This window comes from Dromiciops gliroides, chromosome 1, assembly GCF_019393635.1.
Source record: "Dromiciops gliroides isolate mDroGli1 chromosome 1, mDroGli1.pri, whole genome shotgun sequence".
Lineage (NCBI taxonomy): Eukaryota > Metazoa > Chordata > Mammalia > Microbiotheria > Microbiotheriidae > Dromiciops > Dromiciops gliroides.
Window position 1 is genome coordinate 386,000,295 of NC_057861.1, and position 20,864 is coordinate 386,021,158.

General features: G+C 39.1%; 1 protein-coding gene across 1 annotated transcript in view; it reads left to right on the forward strand.

Annotated features, from left to right (window-relative positions):
- The window catches only part of PHLPP1 (PH domain and leucine rich repeat protein phosphatase 1), a 295,223-nt gene that overhangs the window by 207,605 nt on the left and 66,754 nt on the right, over nt 1-20,864 (forward strand). Inside the window, exons 5-9 of the mRNA XM_043975799.1 lie at nt 8,653-8,799; nt 9,505-9,735; nt 14,584-14,786; nt 18,614-18,674; nt 19,951-20,046. Of these exons, the coding sequence (XP_043831734.1) occupies nt 8,653-8,799; nt 9,505-9,735; nt 14,584-14,786; nt 18,614-18,674; nt 19,951-20,046 (738 nt within the window). The remainder of the gene's footprint in view (nt 1-8,652; nt 8,800-9,504; nt 9,736-14,583; nt 14,787-18,613; nt 18,675-19,950; nt 20,047-20,864) is intronic.

Consider the following 20,864-nt stretch of genomic DNA (forward strand, 5'->3'; position numbering starts at 1 on the left):
TGTAAATCTATAAGTAAGCAAACATGTTTCTATAGAATGAGCAAGACATTGTTTATTCTTATAAATATTACTCTTTTCCAAAGATATGTGGATGCTGTTGTGATTAATAAATACAAGCTCATTTAAAAGGCTTAACTAAATTCGTAGTCATTTTATATTTTCTTGGCCAAAGGGTACTAATAACACAGCAAGATCTGTCTCCAAAAATGACATTTAAAAAGAGCTCTCGGGGCAGCTAGATGGTGCAGTGGATAGAGCACCGGCCCTGGAGTCAGGAGGACCCGGGTTCAAATCTGGCCTTAGACACTTAACACTTACTGGTTGTGTGACCCTGGGCAAGTCACTGAACCCCAGTTGCCTCACCCCCCCCCCAAAAAAGAAAAAAGAGCTCTTATTCTTTCAGAGTTTGGGAGCCACTGCTACAAACTGTGAGCATTTTTTTGTACTAATACGTGGTTTGGGGCCTATGAAGAGCAACATAGATGAAAGTAGAGGATCTGAGTTGAAATCCTGGCTCTGCTGTGTAGCTCTGTGACCTTGGACAAGTCATTTATTGCCCTTCTCAGTTTTCTTCCCTATAGGTGAGGGGGTTGGACCAGGTGACTTCTAAATTCCCTCCAACCTAAACTCTTTGGTTCTGTGATCAATTTTGTTACTGCACTTTACTGTAACCTCTCAAATAAAAATATTTTCATCTCTTTGGGGATTTTCTGACTTTCAATAGGCTCACTATCACACCAGGGATACCTCATCTGACATTGTTCATTGGTTCTGGGAAAACAACATATTAAGTGAAGAAATGTAATAAGAACTGCTGGTTCCATAAGAATACTCTGAATGGGTGGTCAACCAGCCATGCAATGATTCATTGGGCTTTGGAGACAGGATGAAGGGCTTTTTTTCCATGTGTTAATGATGCTATTGCCAAATGATATTGATCTGGGCCATCTTCTGCAATGTGTAACAGACATAAACAAGCAACTGAAGAGTAGATTTTAAAAAATAGAGCAACTTTGGGTAAAAAACAGTAAAAATAAAGTTGTTTATAATTTGTACTTGCTCCATTGAAAGCTTTATATCACACCTAGCCCTATTTATTTTAGGTCTTGGACTTAGCTATAACAATTTGCCTGTTCTGATGAACTGGTATATCTAAAAAACTTTGTGATGTGCTATGAAGACTGAATAATTCCGAGTCCTCTGTTGGATAATATTCATAGTATGCCTTTTTTCCTTCTCAACATTCTTTCAAAATGAGGGAAATGGGGGCAGCTAGGTGGCGCAGTGGATAGAGCACCAGCCCTGGAGTCAGGAGGACCTGAGTTTAAAATCCAGCCTTGGACATTTAACACTTACTAGCTGTGTGACACTGGGCAAGTCTCTTAACCCCAATTGCCTCACTTAAAAAAAAAAAAAGTCACTATTAATTCAAAATGAGGGAAATGGGGGAAGGAAGGGCTCCTGGTTTTCTCCCAACTGAAACATCATTTCTAAGTACCTATTTATACTTCTACACTATTTTCTCCCTCTGTTTTAAAAGACAGAAGCTAATTGCCCCTCCACTACACATATAAATTAAGGTGAGATTAAACAGGAGAATTGATTTTGTGTGGGCCTTCTCTATTTACCTGAAAGGAACTGTCCTTTTTGAAAGGATTTTTGTTGTCTTCTGAATCTGTCTCCTAGTGCACATAGCCTGTGTGTGTGTGTGTGTGTGTGTGTGTGTGTGTGTGTGTGTGTGTGTGTGTGTGTGTGTTCAAGGAGATGTGGAACTCTGTGAAGGCTATGGGTTACAGTTTCCAAGGCAGATCAGAATTTTTATGTTGGTGGATGTGTTCTGATCTAGATCCTGGGCCACTGGAAACAATCCATGCTTTGTTTCCTAAACACATCTTTACTGAACATTGTGTTCTCCTCTTGGAGAAAGTTAGGGTTGGGAACTTAAGATACTAGCACACTAAAGCTAGCCCAGTACTAATCAGACCAGTAAACTGGCAATGAATCAGAGCCAGCGGGAATGGTGCCACTCTTTTTGTTTTCAGAAGTGGTGACCAATTTAAGGTGTTTTTTTTTAAAAAGGAAAGTATAAATAAGAATAATTGGGGGTAACTGCTGAGGGACTCCTTGCTCTCATCTATTTAAATTTGACACACATCCTCTCACTTATTCAATTCTCTAGTCTGTTGTTTTGAGTAATTCTCAGGTGGTATGGTCTCTGTGAATCTGATCATGTAGATTAATTTGCCCAAGAGTTTTGTCATCAATCCACCTGTGCCTTCTCCCATTGTATTTCTCATTTCTGAGCAGGATGTTGACTTGTTTAATGGTAGCTTTCAAAATGTGATTAAGCAGTTTGAAGACTTTTACAAAAACTGAGGCCGAGTTCTTAGCATGTAAAGAGAGTTCTGAAACAGAAATTTTACCTATACCATCTGTGCCATTTTGGAGGATTTGCATTTCTTCTTTGCCATCACCTTTGCTGGCTTTGCCTCATGTTGTTTCTGAAGATGTGCAAGAGTGCTGAGAGAAAGAATCTTGACTTCATTCACTCATTATAATACTCAGTTTTGGAACAAGACCTTTTTGTTTCTTCCTTTCTGAAGAGCTTTAAAATCTGTGGAAAAATCCTCTCCAGAAATGCCCAGCAGGTGGTTTTATTTTCTTTTATATTCTTCTGACTTTTTATTCTATTTAATAGCATATTGAAAAAACAGTAATTCCACCAAATTCACAGATACATTTGCAGATGGTGGCACACATCTGTAATCCTGGTTCTGGCGAGGCTGCAGTTGGTAGATCACTTAAGTTTGGAGGGATTTGGAGTTGCAGTAGGGTTAAAAACTTATTGAGTGCCCCTACCAAATCTTCATCAATATAGTGAACCCTAAAGAGTGGGGAGGGGCCCCCACGCTGGTACAGACTCGCTAAGTTTGGAAAAATGAAGCAGGTCACAGCTTCCATGCTGATCAGCAGTGAGAGCAAGCCTGTGAGCAGCAGCTACACTTCCAGCCTAGGCAAGATAAGAGATCAAGATTAAAAAAAAAAAAAAATCCCAAGTGCCATTTGGTAGTGGGAAACCCTCCAAGAGAATAACAGAATCTCAGGGTTGGAAATGACCTTAGAGACCACCTACTGTAAACCTTATCTCTACAGGACTTCCTTCTAAAGCACAGATTCTTAATGGGGCCCGTGGATAGACTTCAGGGGGTCCATGAACTTGGGTGGGAAAAGAATTGCATCTTGATTTTGACAAACCTATAATTGAACTGAAGCAGATTTTCTTCAGATATTTAAGAACATTGTTGTGAGAAGGGGGTAATCATCAGACTGCCAAAGGGGTCCAGTGGCACAAGGAGTGAAGAACTATACTGTGTATTAGCCTAGTAAGGAAGGGGTTACTCAGACATTTCTTGACAGCTTCTAGTAAGAGAGAAACTGATATAGAAAAAATACATAGACACTCTTTTTTTGTTTGTTTGTTTGTTTTGGGGTGAGGCAATGGGGGTTAAGTGACTTGCCCAGGGTCACACAGCTAGTAAGTGTCAAGTGTCTGAGGCCGGATTTGAACTCAGGTCCTCCTGACTCCAGGGCCAGTGCTTTATCCACTGCTCCACCTAGCTGCCCCTTACATAGATACTCTGAAGTGGAAAAACCTTAACTTCAAAAAAAGATAAATCAGGGGCTAATAGAATATAAACAGTATTACACACGAATAATATAAACAATAATACAGAATGACAGTAATAATAATTGATGTTTACATAGCACAGCAAAGATGACAAATATTTTCCCTTATAAACACTTATGAGATGGGTAGGGCAGATATACTAATTGATATTTATGTCTCTGAGTTATCAAGGAAAGATTAAATTATGTTTCTTCTACTGTTTACTAATATAGGGAAGCATATAATAGATTGTGGAAAGATTTCTGTTTAAAAAGGGTTTTTTTGTTGTTTTGTCTTGTTTTTAAAAAACACAACATTTTGCTCCTTTTTTGGAGCAATTTTATTTCCTGAATCCCGGCATAGAATGTCTGATCCACTGTATGTCTTTGCTAACTGGGTCTGTTATCTCTTTGGTTTAGGTACTTCCTCCACCAAAGCAAATCACAATCTATCCACAGCCTGTGTGATTCTTGTCATAATGCTAATAATAACAGCTCACACTTATATATCACTTTGAGTTTTATAAAACACTTTCATCTTAATAATCCAGTGAGATGGTAGAATCTTCTAGGAATCCTTCATAGAAGATCCATTTAATGTGCTTAAGGCTTTCCTCTAGTCCTTTAAATATCTGTGATGGGGGAAGAAGAGGGATGGTGTTGTTACATTTGGTTGCAGAACTCATGCTATGTATCTTTTTGTTGCAATGAAGAGAGTACTGCTCCATGCAAATGAAGAGACCTGGGTTAAAACGTGGCCTCAGACTCTTACTAACTATTTGTCCCGGGACAAGTCGGTTTCCACATCTGTAAAATGGGAATGATGATAGCACCTAACCTCTCAGGGTTGTTGTGAGGACAAAATGAGATCATAATTGTAAAGTACTTGATGTAGTGCCAGGCACACAGGAGAGGCTATATAAATGTTAGCTATTGTCATTGTTCTTGTTACTATTAACATTAGTTCGTCCTTCATGCTTGTTGAATAAATTGTTCACCTCTTTTTCAGTTCATAAGTTGATATCCTAGAGCAAGGTTGGCAAACTGTAGCCCTTGGACCAATTCAAGCCCGTTGGTTTTTTTACAATTTTAAAACCATTCTTGAGGGACAGGGCCAAGATGGCAGAGGAGAGGCTGCAACTCTCTGTGCTCCTGACAGATCTGTCCACATACCTCTAAAAAATGCCATAAGACAACTCCTGGAGCAGCATAACCCACAAAAGAACAGAGTGAGACTATTTTCCAGCCAAAGATGGCTTAAATAGGCAGCAGGGATTGTCTACTGTACCGGGGTGAAAGACGAACTCAGCATGAGGTGCAGATCCAGGTGCCTCCAGACCCTCATAATCTTCAGCAACAGTAACTTCTTCTGAAACTCATGGACTGGTGAGGTGATCCAGCGGTTGCCCAGGGGGAAATAGTGGGGGTCTCTGCGGGAGCAGAAGTGTAGCACATTGTCCAGGAAGCGGACTTGAGTGGCAGTGGCCCAGTGGGGGAGGGGCACAGGTATGCCAAGCTTTCAACCATAGAGAACCATATTTGAATCAGATTTCTGCTTCCTGGTTAAAGAGAAAGCGGGCCTGTGGTTACTTACTGGACAGGTGGGCTGAGAACGAGCCTAATTGTACCACCCTGTAGCTTAGGACAGTGCATCCTAGAAGCAATACTACACTTTAAGAAGGAGTTAAAAGCTAAGAAATAGGTGGCCAAGATGAGCAGGCAGAAAAAGCAGCAGACTATTGAAAGTTTCTTTGGTTGCAAGGTAGATCAGAATAAACCTGCAGATGAAGATAATAACAAAGTCCAAGCTCCTACGTCTAAAGCTTCCAAGAAAAATATGAATTGGTGTCAGGCTATAGAAGCACTCAAAAAGGACTTTGAAGATAAAGTAAGAGAGGTAGAAGGAAAAGTAAGGGAGATAGAGGAAAAAATGGAAAGAGAGATGAGAGTGATACAGGAGGGTCATGGGGAAAAAAAATCAACAGCTTGAAAAACCAAGTTGGCCAAATGGAAAAGGAGGCACATAAACTCTCTGAAGAGAATCATTGCTTAAGAATTAGGATAGAATAGAAACTAATGACTTTATGAGAAATCAAGACACAATAAAGCAAATCCAAATGAATAAAAAAATAGAGGGTAATATGAAATATCTTCTTGGAAAAACAGCTGACCTGGAAAATAGATCCAGGAGAAATAATTTGAAAATCATTGGACTACCTGAAAACCAAGACCAAAAAGAGCTTAGACATAATCTTCCAAGAAATTGTCAGGGAGAATTGCCCTGATATTCTAGAAGCAGAAGGTAAAATAGAAATTGAAAAAATCCACTGATCACCTCCTGAAAGAGATCCCAAAAGGAAAACTTCCAGGAATATTATAGCCAAATTCCAGAGCTCCCAGGTCAAGGAGAAAATATTGCAAGCAGCTAGAAAAAAAGAATTCAAATGCTGTGGAGCTACAGTCAGGATAACACAAGATCTAGCAGCTTCTACATTAAAGGATTGGAGGGCATGGAATATGATATTCCAGAGGGCAAAGGAATTGGGATTACAACCAAAAATCACTTACCTAGCAAAATTTAGTATAATCTTCCAGGGGGAAAAATGGGACTTCAATGAAAAGGGGGACTTTCAGGTATTTGTGATGAAAAGACCTGAACTGAATAGAATATTTGACTTTCAAATACAAGACCCTAGAGAAGCATAAAAAGGTAAACAGGAAAAAGAATCATGAGGGATGTTAAAAGGTTAAACTGTTTACATTCCTACATGGGAAGATGATGCTTCCAACTTAATAAGAACTTTCTCAGTATTAAGGTAGCTAAAAGGAATGCACTTAGTGGGTACAGGTATGAATTGAATATGAAGGGATGATACCTATAAAGTATTTTTTATTTATCCTTTTTTTTTGTGGGGCAGGTAGGGTGGGGTGACTTATGTCTGAGGCTAGATTTGGGCTCTGGGCCTCCTGGGTCCAGGGCTGTTGCTTTGTCCACTGTGTCACCGACCCATGATGACATCTTTAAAATAAAGTTAAGGGGTAAGAGGAATGCACTGGAAGAGAGGGAAAGGGAGAGGTGGAATGTGGTAAAGTAGCTCACATAAAAGAAACAAGAAAAAGCTTATGGAGCGGAGGGGAAGATGGGGGAAGGAGTGGGAGAGTGAGTGAGCCTTACTCTCATCAAAATTGGCTCAAAGAGGGAATAACATGCACACTCAAGTAGTTCTAGTAATATATTTTGCCCTGGGGCAAAGTGAGACGGGAAGGGGATAAGGGGGGAGAGGTGAAGGAAGGGCATATTGGAGGAGGGGACAGTAAAAAGCAAAACACTTTTGAGGAGGGATAGGGTGAAGGAAGATAGAAAATAGAGTAAATATCAAGGGGAGGGAATAGGATGGAGGGTAATACAATTAGCAATAGTAATTGTGAAAGAAATGATGAGTAAGATGCTATCAGAAGGACTTGTGAAAAATGCAAACCATATCGACAGAGAAGGAACTGATGGTATCTGAATACAGATTGAAGTATAATTTTATTTGTTAGCTCATCTTTCTAAAGGTATTTTGCTTTGTTTTCTTGTACAACCTGACTAATGTGAAGATGTTTTATATGACTTATATTGAATTGCTTGATTTCTTGGGGAGGAGTGAGGAAGAAAATTTGGAACACAAAGTTTTAAAAAATCAACGTGAAAAAATTGGGGTTTATTTTACATGTAACTTGGGGAAAATTCTAAATAAATCATTTAATAAAATATCCCCCCCCCAAAAAAAAAAAACCCAAAACAAAATCCAAAACATTCTTTGCTCCTTGGAGGAATTTGGGTCACAGGCTATTGTTTGCCAACTCCTGTCTTGGAGCATGATGATATCTACTAGGTCTGACATCATTCCTTTTGAACCTCGAGACTAGCTATGCTAGCTGGTATGACTGACTGATCTGAATGAGCACCATTGAGACCCACCTGTGAAAGCTGTGTGTGATACTTAAGAATCTCCCTTGTTACCTTTGGTCAGCTTTTAAATTTTGCCTCTTGAAACCTTTGGCTTTCTAGCTATGGGCAACAGAGGGAAACGGTTCAAGGGAAAAACATACAAGAAATATTGAAATGGCCCTGAATATATTGTGTTTTAATGTCATCCAAATTTGTCACAGATATTTCATTAAACTCTTGAGATATCAAGATAAGTTGTACAAAAATTTTTGATTTAATTTATGAGGTGTTTGCTTTTACATATACTCTCACTTCATGGTAGTGAACATTGTATTTGGAAGGGGATGGAATTTATTATTCTCATTTTTGACATGGGAGAACAGGAGCACAAAAGTTTGTCCTTAGCACAGGCAGAGGCATTTAAGTGGCACTGTGGAGAAGAGTGCTGGGTCTGGAGTCAGGAAGGCCTTACATACTTACTAGTTGTGTGCCTCTGGGCAAGTCTCTAAATACCTCTTTGCCTCAGTTTCCTCATCTGTAAAATAGGGATGGCAATAATAACATCTACCTTCTGCGGTTATTGTGAGAATACAATGAGATGATAGTTGTAAAGTGCTTTGTAAATCTTCAAACCCCATATATCTGCCAACTGTTTGTATCATTAGATGGGACCTTGACTTTGTCTTTTCTGCTACATGGTAATACCTCCTCTTTGTCCTTTATGAGCTTCCTAATTACCAGGTAACTGGGACAAAATTGGAAGACTGACTCAGTTGCTCAAAGGTATATCTTTGTTTTAGTTTCTGTGGAGATAAGATTGCTGCCTTCTGAGAAATACACTGGGCTGGATAATCAGGCAGAAAGCCCAGACTCTGCCCCCATCTGATTTTGTGCAAATCATTTCGTCTCCCTGGGCATTCATTCTTCACATTTAAAAGGAAGGATTTGGAATACCAGGGTGAGCACTAAGGTCCTCTCCTGCTAATAGAATTCTATGACTGAATCTGTGACCTTTTTTTTTTCTCTCCTTTTTAAAAATTTGGTTCCTATAGGTTTACCAAGTTGAAGAGCCTTAATCTTTCCAATAACCACCTTGGAGATTTCCCTCTGGCAGTATGCAATATTCCAACCTTGACCGAGCTGAACGTGTCCTGCAATGCCCTCCGAACTCTTCCAGCAGCAGCAGGAGATATGCACAAGTATGTTCTAAAAGCCCCATCGTGGAGTACAACCCATGACCTTTGTGCACAGGTTTCACAATACCTAACGCTAAGTCATTTTCTCAGCTGTATTGGTCACTTAAGTTATCGGCTTTCATCCCCAATTAAGCGGTTGGAAATTTTATGGACAAAATAGAGAACTCATTTTTTAGTTTTCTTAAATTTTAGTATCTGAAAAATAAAATACAGAATTTTTGCTGTTTTGGTAAAGCTGAAAAATCTATTTGGGTAGGTGGCTTTAAGTATGGACGAAAGAGGTAAATTACCCTCCCATTGTCTGTGTTAGCAAGATTTGGAAATGGTCTCAAAATAACAAGGAATGTGATGGCTGTTTTGGCTTCTTGCCACAGTTAGCAAATATTGTCCCCAGTTATGTTTACCCAAGTCAGGAAAACTATTCATCTTTTTGGTTTTGTTTTGATTTTTACAGATGTTTAGGAGGCTTATCTATGACCATATTCTCTCTTGAGCCTCACTTTCTTGTATTCCACCCGTTTGTAATTCCCTGGGTGAAGTAGGATGCATTTCCCCACTTGTGTGAGCTATTACTTGTGCTGAAGTTCTGTGCTTCATTAAAAAAAAATGCAATTTCAAAAATCTGTTGTATTCTCATATTCATTCTCTCTCTCTCTCTCTCTCTCTCTCTCTCTCTCTCTCTCTCTCTCTCTCTCTCTCTCTGAATAGCTTACAGACATTTTTGCTGGATGGTAACTATCTTCAGTCTCTTCCTGCTGAGTTGGAGAATATGCAGCAGCTCAGTTACCTAGGACTCTCCTTCAATGAATTCACAGACATTCCAAAGGTTTTGGAGAAACTGACAGCTGTAGATAAACTTTGTATGTCTGGAAATTGTATGGAGACCCTCAACCTGCAGGCTTTACGAAGAATGCCACACATTAAGCATGTGGATTTAAGGTAACCTGTTAAAGAAGCATGTGCCTCCATATGAAAAAAGCTAGCAATTTTGGCACTTTCTAATTGAATTGTTATTTCGTATTTTAGGGTACATTGTTCTCCTAAAGCTATTACTGAACTTATTAGGGAAGCTTCTACAACCTTATTCGGTGACAGCTGCTGTAAACAAAGCAGGCTAATTGTAGCAAAGGACCACTCACTGTTTCTGCACATCACATAGTATATATAATGGGCAGAGATAGAATCCTGTGTTAGAGGTGACTGTGCCATTGGGAAAATCCTTTTTAAACAGTTCTTATCCTCCTTGTCTTCTTTTTATAATTCACTCTGTTGATCATGCCTTTCTTCTTGAAATGTGTCCCTTGGAGTCTGTGAGTCTCTGCTCTCTTCTTCTATTTCTGGAGTCAAGAAAGGCTGAGTTCAAATGGAGCCTCCCATTTCCTAGCTGTGTGACCCGAAGTTACTTAAGCTCTATCTGCCTCAATTTCCTTATCTGTAAAATAGCATCTATCACCCCAGGTTGTTGTAAAGATCAAATGAGGGGCAGCTAAGTGGCGCAGTGGATAGAGCACCGGCCCTGGATTCAGGAGGACCTGAGTTCAAATCCGGCCTCAGACACTTAACACTTACTAGCTGTGTGACCCTGGGCAAGTCGCTTAACCCCAATTGCCTCACTAAAAAAAAAAAAAAAAAAAGATCAAATGAGATCTTTTCTGTAAAGCACTTAGCATGGTGCCTGGCATGTACCAAGCACTTAATAAATGTTTGTTTCCTTCATACCTTCCTTAAGCTTCTCATTCTCAGTCTTTTATGGTCACTCTTGTCACCCATAAATGATATTTCCCAAGACTTGACCTTCTCTTGCTTATTTGTATTCTCATGTAGTCATTCCATGTACTCTCTTAACTTTGACTCTTAACTTTTTGCACATGACTCTTAGCTAAGAGCAGATTTTTATCTTCAGCCCTGACTACTCTTTAAACTTAAGTACTATCTTTCAGACTATCTGCTAGACATCTACACTATAAATGAAATGTTATATCCAAAAAGAAACTCATTTGACTCTCTCGTGTGATTTTATTTCTTTTAATGACTTCACCTATATCCTGGAGGAAGTAGCTATATGGATAGAGGGTTGAACTTGGAGTCAGGCAGACTTGGATTCAAATCCTGCCTCATTTACTAGCTATTTGACCCTGGTCAAGTCATGGAACCTCTACCTCAGTTTCCTCAGCTGTTAAATGGGCATAATAATGGCATCTTCCTCCCAGGATTGTTAATAAGAATAAGATGAGTTAATATTTATAAAATGCTTTGCAAATCTTAAAGTGTTATATAAAAGTTAGCTACTAAAACATCGTCAATGACAGTGATATCTCCTGACTATCTGGACACAGCATCTTGCAGTTAAATTTTCCTTTTGTTTCTTTGCTCCTCATATCCAATCTTATTATCATATTTTCTCAGTTTTCTCTGTCAAATGTTTCTCAGATTCTTTCCTTTTTTACTTCCACTCCCACCAGTAGGAGATAATCTAGTTCACCTCCCTTATTGGACAGGTGAAGACTCTTAGATCTAGACAAATGAAATGACTTTCCTGGGTCACAAAGGTAGAAATCAGTAGAGATCACTTTATCTCTCTGCCTCTTTTGACTCTCAGCTCCGAGGTTCCCTAACTTTGTTGATTCATGGTACTCTTAGTATCTAAATAGTTTTTTAGGTGCTCCTAAACCAAAAGAAATAATTAAAGTTTTATAAGTATTTATGTCCTAACAACTTAGTTGCATCTAAAAAGTAATTGAAAGGAAAATAATATTTTTATTTCATTCTTATATAACTACAATTACTTACTAATGTGATGTGTGTCTGTGAGGCACTGAACAACTTCTCTAATCTTGGAATCAGCTTGAACACTGCCAATCTCCTGTCCTGTTTCACATCTGTTTTCGTGTGTGACTTGCTTTTTATCACAGCAACCATGGACAATCTAGTTCTGCAAAGATATGATGTTCAGAAATGAGAAAGAAATTATTGCCATTCCCAAAAGGAGAAGTTAACAACAAAAAATTTCACTTTAGAGAATGTCGTAGAAATGAATACAGCACAGTCTCATTGAAACTGTGGCGGGGGCAGCTAGGTGGTGCAGTGGATAGAGCACCAGCCCTGGATTCAGGAGGGCCTAGTTCAAATCTGGCCTCAGACACTTGACACTTACTAGCTGTGTGACCCTGGGCAAGTCACTTAACCCTCACTGCCCTGCAAAAAAAAAAAAAGAAAGAAAGAAAGAAAGAAACTGAACTACCCCAAAGTGGGAGTTCTTTGGGTGATGTCCGACAGATGTTGAGTATCCCTTGTTTCCCTCAGAAATTTAGAGGTTTCTGCTATACACTAAACCAAGGTCTTCACTGCATCTTAGAGGACTGTTTTAGTGAACAAGCAAAAGTGAAAATAGTGATTGGCCTGTAAAAAGGATATTCTTCCTTATATACTTCCTTTTTGAATCATGTTAGAGAAGCATCACCCATTTATTTTTTGTTTTTGTTTTTTTTTAGTGAGGCAGTTGGGGTTAAGTGACTTGCCCAGGATCACACAGCTAGTAAGTGTTAAGTGTCTGGGGCCGGATTTCAACTCAGGTACTCCTGACTCCAGGGCCGGTGCTCTATCTACTGTGCCACCTAGCTGCCCCAGCATCGCCCATTTAAATGAAAACCTTTTCTGTCACTAAAGATGGTGGGTCTTCCTTTTGTGATTTACAATGAACAAGACTGTATTGTGTATGTTTTTGATGAGGTAGCTTGGCATAGACTTATAGGCAGATCTAGAAGGGGCCTTAGCCATCTAGTTCAGTCCCCTCACTTTTTATGGATGAGGAAACTGTGGCCCCATGAGGTGGAGTTATTTGTCTGAGGTTACAGAACTTTTAAGTGTCAGAGACAACTTAAGGTTAGGTCTCCTGATTTCAGGTCCCGTGTTTGAACTCTGCTGCCTCCTGTAAATGATGCTTCACTGATCAAAGTTAATGAAATACCAGTTGGAAGAAGAGTGTTTCTAAATTCGGGTGACATTTTGTATCCAAAGTGGTGTCTGTTCTCTTACCTGTTCCCAAGTCTTAGCAGCGTAGGGGATCTTTGGGAATGATCCAAGTGTCCAAGCTGGGATTGGATTTTTAATTTTCATCCCATATGTGGAGTGAAAAGAGAGAAGAGGAAGAATAACTTCGGTTGGTGCTCCTTGCTGTCCTCTGAGATTTCCTGTAGTGGATTCGAAGCACACCTGCATTTTTTCCAATCCTTTTCATCTATTGACTTAATGGTGTATCTTTTGATGAGGTGGCATGACACATTCCACCTTCTCTTCTCTTCTTCATTAAAACTCACTGAAGAGGAAAACTGGTTTATCTTGGTAGTTGGAAGTCAGAAGATAAATCTTAAATTGTTTGCTGAAGGCCAGCCCTAATGTTGAATGTTCTTCCTCTCAAGTAGCCATTACGTGATTTTTGGTGAGTTCCTGCTATTCCAGGAGGGAAGTTGCTCTTGGGGGAAGATATTGTAATTTTGTTGCCTAGGTAATATCAAATAAAGATGAAGGTATCATATTGAAAAATAGGAATTGGGAATTTTCAATTCATCTTTGTAACAATGTATCCCTTTGTTGTGTTTGTCAGTATTCTCAGTTCTTCTTTTATCTCAATGGCCAAAGTCCTGGCAACTCATCTCCAGCAAACTCTTTCAGAGAGCTAGCTGATTCTCCTATTATAGATTCTTCTATTTTGGACTTGAGTTCTAGTCCAGCCTCTGACAGTTGCTGACCAGGTGACCCTGGGCACGATTTGTAGCCTCTCAGTGCACCAGGCTGCTCTGACACTATATGTGGCAGAGAAGATGCTGATGTGCACAGACAGTGGGCATTTCCTCACTGGATTTCCTTCTGCCAATGAACTCTATTACATCCTTGGATTGTTGTTCTTTATTCTATAACCTCTAGTCACTGTCCCTTTGTATGCCAGATTTCTATACGTTCTGAACTTTCCCATATCGGACTTTATCATTCCCAGCAAGTCTTAGGGACAACAATAGATCTGTAGCTCATTCCCAGCCTTGAACCAACTGAGAGACTGTGTGGCTTCCTTTTTTTCCCCTTTTATGCTTACTTCATCCTACAGCGTTGTATCTGTTAGTGTTATCAGTTTCTCCTGGGTTCAGTCAGAAGTGGGAGTATATAGTAGAAAGAGACTGGGGTTCTGAAGACTTTGGCTCTGCTAATGACTACCTGTGCAAGCTGGGGCAAATCATATAACCAGCCTGGACCTCAGGTTTTTCATCTATAAACTGAGAGAATTGGAATAGATGTCCTCTAAGGTCCCACTTTAAAACTTATGATACTTGAGCTGTTGCCTCTCTACTTTCGTATTTATTTTCTTTCAGACTTGAATATTTATTGTAGTAGTAATGGGCATTCCAGGAAGTTCAGGGTTTTTCCCTTTAAGTTGTCTCCAGTATGATGTCAGTGGTTTTCCTTTTGCTGAAATAAATTAATACTGGTATATGATCCTCCTAAAATAATTTCAGATGGAGTCCATATGCTAATTTTCCCCCCAGCCATAATTCTCTCCATTGTATTTAAGAATGTACCCTCAAAGTGAAAACCCTTGTGAATTATACGAAATAGGGAGAGTTAGAAAAGGTAGCTATTTAGACAAGTCCAGATAGTTGAGAATAGAGAAATTATGGCAAGAGCTTCACAGTAAGCCTTGAGTATCTGGCGCCACCAAAGTGGGAATGGGTTTATATTTGCAGTGTGAAAGTTAAATACCATCTTTATTTGAATCTTCTTCCTTCTCCCTCTAAGATTGAATGTAATTAGGAAGCTGATGGTGCAGGAGGTGGACTTCCTTCCTCATGTGACTCAACTAGACTTGCGAGATAATAAACTTGGTGATCTGGATGCTACGGTTTTCAACAATCTTGAAGTTCTGCACTGTGAAAGGAACCAGTTGGTGACACTCAATGTTTGTGGCTATTTGCTAAAAGCACTCTATGCCTGTTCAAATGGTAAGTGAGGCAGGTAGTACCATCATCTGTCCTGCTCCTACCTGTGCTTCCTTCCTCCAGCACTGTCCCTGCCATCTCTCCTCTGCTGTTGTGGAAATGCCAGTGTTAAATGAAGCTAAGACATAGGGCATGAAGGAGGGGCGAATCCTGATTTGGTGGGAAGAGCAGAGGAAGGAAAGTTGTAGTTCTTCTATTGTTCCCTGTATTATTTTGTTGTAATTGTTGAGCTAAGTAATCTCTTTTGACATGGTTGTTCTACCTAGGGGTGTAGGGGGATAACAAATTAGCCTTCTTCTAGAGCTGTTTGGTAACTGAATGTGTGAGTGTGTCTCTGAGGACAAGAACAGGAATATACTCTACAGCAGCAAATTAATTATATAGAAGAAGCATCACGGTGTAGTGGAGAGAGCACTGGATTTGGAGTTAGAAGAACTGGGTTCAAATCTGAGCTCTGCCATTTAATAGCTGTGTAATTCTGGGCAAATCATTTAACATCTCTGGGCCTCGGTTTTCTCATCTGCAAAGTGGACAATACAAGCAGTTATTATGTCCATCTCCCAGGAGTGGTGTGAACTGTAAGTACACAGAACGCAGCCATGTATACAGGAGGTCTGTGAACTTGAATGGGACAAAATTATGACCTTATTTCAATATCATGGGTTTCCTTTGTATTTCTATATATTTTATCCATTCAAAAACATTCTGAGAAAAGGGCCCAAACCCAGACTGCCAGAAGGGGTCCACAACACAAAAGAGGTTAAGAACCCCTGATTGAGTCCAAAGGTTCTTGACCTAATTTTATAGAGGAAGAAACTGAATCCCAGACAAGTAAACTGACTTACTCAGGATCATACAGGTATAAGTGGCAGAGCTAGGATTCAAACGCAGGCTCTCTGAAGAGAAGTCCAGAACATTTTCCACTGACTCAAGGAGAGCATTGTTTAATACAAAAGCTAACCGAACTTCATAAAGAAGAGAAAGCATGTGATGAGATATGTGGGGAAATAAAACCATTCTTTTTTTTTTGAAAGTGATAAAGAAATTTTATTTTAAATAACTTTTTTTTAAAGGAATAAACATTTTTACTTACTTATAGTTTTGGGTTCCAATTATTGTCCCTCCTTTCCTCCCTCCCCACCTCCCTCCCTGAGGCAGTAAGCAATCAGATATGGGTTATACATGTACGATTATGTAAAACATTACCATATAAGTCATTTTGTGTAAGAAAACTTGAATAAAGGGGGAAAAAATGAAAGAAAGTGAAAAATAGCATGCTTTCAATCTGTTCCATCAATATCAGTTCTTTCTTTGGAGGTGGATGGTATGTTTGATCATTAATCCTTTGGGATTGAATAAGATCATTTTTGAAACCTATCAAGAGGGTTTAATAATAACTATGCGAGGTAACATTTATATAGTTCTTTAATAAAGGTTTGCAAAAGACTTTATGTATACTTACATAAAAAAAAAAAAAGACTTTATGTATATCATTGGCAGCTAGGTGGCCCAGTGGATAGAGTACTGGCCCTGAACTCAGTAGGACATGAGTTCAAATGTGACCTCACACACTTAGTAGCTATGTGACCCCGGGCAAGTCACTTAGCCTCAATGACCTTGATATATATCTTGCAGCTGGACCTAGATGGCTCTGGAGGAGAGAGTGAGGTTGATGACCTTGCACAGCCCTCCCTGACTTAAATCCATTTCAGTGCAAGTCATGACATCACCCCAATGTCATGGTCCTCTGAGAATGAAGGACAAACAACAGCAATAATGTGCATCATTTCACTTCACCTTCAGAACAACCCAGTTTCCAATACGTTTAATAAATTTTTCCTGCTTGTAATTTGAAAATAGTAGCAGTTGTAATAAATAAAAATCACAAGGTTATAGTTGATTCCTAAAGTGAAGTTTTCAGGCCCCCTTTCAGTTAAAAAAAAAAATAGTCACTTCAACAGATTCTTTAAAAATTACCTTTTTTTTGCTTAGCACTTTTTAGAATACTGAGGAAATATTTATTAGGCTTTAGTCCTGAAGGAGTTTATAATCTTGTTGGAGAAATAAAACATGAAACTATTTTAGAAGAGTACAGGACAAAATACAATCACATCCTTAATTAATATGGATTTTTATGTACCATGCAAATTTGGAAAAGGGCAAAATCAGGGTTGAACAGTGAAGAATGGTTAGGCTTTGGGTGGAGAAGAAGGAAGGATTTACTCCAATCAATATTTATTAAGCACCTACTGCTTTATCTGAATGGGATCAAAATCACAGTGGTAGAAATGAACTTGATATGGTCATGGGACTGTGATGAGATGAAAAAGTAGAAAGTTAATGTTGGAGAACAAGAGATGAGGGTTGGCTAAGTAGGAAGGGTCAGGTTTTTAGAGGGCTTTGAATGCCAGCACCAGGAGCTTGGATTCAATCTAGGAAACACTAAGAAACCATTGTAGGCTCTCAAGCAGGGAAGTAGTATGATAAAAGCTGTATTGCACTACTGTTATTCTGGCAACATTATTTAAAGTAACTTGAATAGTGAGGTTATTTAAAGTAAGAATCCAGAGTCAAGAAACTAGTTATTTCAGTCCTCCAGACATTCACAAGGGTTGTGTCTGGGGACACAGAAAAGGGCAGCAATGAAGGACATTTTTTAAAAGAATCGTTAGCAATGCAGTTCAGTAAATATTGTATACTACATATATGCAGGGGATCTACCTGAAAAGATAAAAGAAAACAGTCCCAGCCTCAGATGAGTTCATCATTTAATGGTGGGTTAAGACAGTAACAGTGTTAGATATGCTGTGAGAAGCTTGAGGAGAGAACAGTTGCTCTCTGATGGGACGTCATGAGGGAGGTGATCCTTGAGTTGACCTTGGAGATAAAGGGAGAGGGGAGAGTCCATTCCCAGTGTCAGGGAAAGGGAAAATGAAGTCTTGGAGATTGGATTCTTGGCGTTCAGATGGGTCTGTGATCCCATCACTATGGGAGTTCCCTTCAGGGATGCAGCTCACAATTCATTCATGTCTAAAATAGATACAGAGGTGAAGACTGAAGGGCCAGATTTTAAGCTTGAGGGGCTGAGGAAATGGCTGTATTGTTGGCAGAAATGGGGAATTTTGGGAGGTGTGCAGAATTGTGGGAGAAGGGATGTATATGGCTTGTGCTTTGTTGAATAGAAGGAAAGAAAACATCCTGGTTGAAATGTTTAGCAGGCTCTTGAATAGGAATGAAGCTTAGTGAGACAATGGGGGCTATAGATGCAGATTGGGATGTCTTTGACACAGAAGAGATCATTGAAATCAAGAGAGTGGGTGGTTTTTCTCAGAGGAGTCAGTGAAAGAAATGAAGAAGACATAGGAGAGGATCAAGGACAAGGGGATCCCAGTATCACAGAACCCAGAGGAGCAGATGGTTATCAGCATCACATGTGTTAGAGAAAGGCACTGGATTGAGCTAGAGGGATGGTCTTTGGTGACTGAGAGTAGTTTTAGTATAGTCTGTAGATTGTGAAGGGCTTTAGGGAGGAAATTCCAAATATCAACGATGTATATAATTCACTTGTTAATTCACCAATTATAACAGCATATAACATGTCAAGAGAAGAGGGATGGAAAGCTAAAATCTAGATGCTTGAATGGAGAAAAAGTGATAAAACCACTTATTCAGTCCTTCAAGTAAAGCATGATTTTATGCAAAAGATCCTTTTAGTTTTTTGTAGCGTCAGCTAAACTATGAACACAAGGGGGAAAAAGACAATGATACTTAATCAACAGATTTCTGTGCCATTTAAATAGTATTTTCATGTGTTGTTTTTACCCCCTTAGAACTTGTGCAACTCGATGTTTACCCAGTTCCAAATCATCTGACATTCATGGATATTTCTAGGTAAGGAATCAGTGTGCTAGAATTGGAATGCTTTGAGGTAAAATTGTTTGAAAGTTCTTTAAGCAATTCCAGCTGACTTCATGTATAAACACTCTCCTGAATGTAAAGCATGTATATGAAACCTCAATGTTGTTTGATCAGTTTTTACTATTTAGGCTCTAAAAGAGTGCCTGAGCAATCTACCCATAAAAATGCTCTAATCATAGTGGCATAAGTATTTCAAAGAAGAATGTGTCACAGCCCAGATGTGAGTACTTGTACTCAGTAGTGATCCAGCCTGAATAATTACAAATAGACCGAGATGACACATTGGAAGAAAAAAAAATCTTAATACTAGGTCTGATTCTGTCAGATCAGTTAACTGAGCATCATTTGACTAGTGCTCAAACAATCAAGAGGCAGAACAGTGTGATGAAAAGAGCAATGAACTGGGAAGCTTAAGGAGACCTCACTTCTGCCAATAACTATTACTTTGCAAAAGACATTTTGGACATCAATTTGTTTTTCGTCTTTGTGAGAAAAGAATTGGACTATATGATTTCCCAGTTTTGTGTTAAACTATAGATATCTAACTATGCCCTACAGTGTTTCTTTACATGAATGGGGGTGGTGGTGGCAGTTTTACTTATTTTGAATGTTCCCCCACCTGGGTCTGCATTTCTGTCCATCCATTTTGGCATTTTTAGCTCTGTCTCTTGCCAAAGGACCCTGGCTCCTAAAATCAAGATTTGGATTATATATTCTGACCAGTCCCCTGATCCTGTTTGTAAATAGGAAAGCTGAATATCATTTGGGCATGGAAAAATGCCTGAACTGTGGCATTTATGCCCAACATTCTCCAGTTGAAAGATATAGGTGGCTTCCCATGCTGATTGTTTTAAAGGAGAATATTAATTTAGATGTAGGAGTTCTGGCATTTTTGTTTTTAAAATAATGGATCTCCATACTTCATAGTCACCTCTCACATATGTGACATCACTGAACACTGTTTGCCTTTGATTGTGAACAAGCAACTCTAGGCAATTCTAGTACTTTAGTCAGTTCTGGTCTGTATGAATTTAGCAACTGCCCCAGATTGCAGCATTATCATTATTATTTTTAAAAATTATGTGAAAGTTTTATTCTCTGTTTCTTCCTCATTATATACTTTACACATTGTGATCTGAAGAACAGAGCCTTAGACTTAAAAGAAGAGATTGTCTTTGGTATATTTTTAATCCTAGGATCAAAACTTAGGTTGATCCTAACTTTTAAAAAAATGTACCTTGATTTGTAGAAACCACCTAGAAAGTGTGCCTGAGTGGGTATGTGAGAGCCGCAAGCTAGAAGTTTTGGACATTGGTCATAACCAGATCCGTGAGCTCCCTGCACGGTAAGTACTGTAGACCAAAGGACCAAACCTCAAACTAGAAGTCACTCAGAACTGCTGAGTTAGTGTGTACCTTGTTCTTGTGACAGAAAGGCTTGTTTTCATCTTTTGTTTGGTGTCTTTTACCTCATGTGGTGTCATCGGGCTATAAACTTGGCCTGGCCTTTTCTTCTTTACTTTCATGCAGTGAAAAACAGAATGTGGCTTTGAATTTCAGCCAAACATTTTAAAGCAGTTGCAGGGTTAGTACGTAGTGGAAATTTTTTATTTCGTTTCATAAGCCAAAAGGAATGCTCAAAGACATATCAAGCCACCTGATGGGGCCACCTATAGGATCTTGATCCCTTTGGAATGTACATTTCTTCAAATTGACTGTAACAAATGACTGCCTCGATCCTCACTTCAGTATAGTTCTTTAAAGGAAATTTTCAGAGATTTTTAGCTTGTTAAACCTGACACCGACAAGCAGAGTTGTGTTTTTCCTAATAAGAAATCTGGGCTGAGAGACCCGGACTCTTCTCTTTTTCTCAATCTCCCTAATTTTCTTTTGTTTCCTAATCTTTAAGGAAGTAACCTCCCGAATTTATAAAAAGACCATGTGATCTCCGGTGTCCACCAAAACAAACAAAAAACCTGAACCAGACATATCCTCTATTTTCAAGTTGTCAAAATGTGCAACAAAGTATTTTGCAGATACTGAGCTAGGTGATTAATTATTCAAAGTACATTCAGTCCCTTTGTACTCTTGTCCACTGGCCATTAAACCTGAGGAAATGCATGGTACCATGATTGTTCATTTAGTGATATAGAGCCAGAGTCTT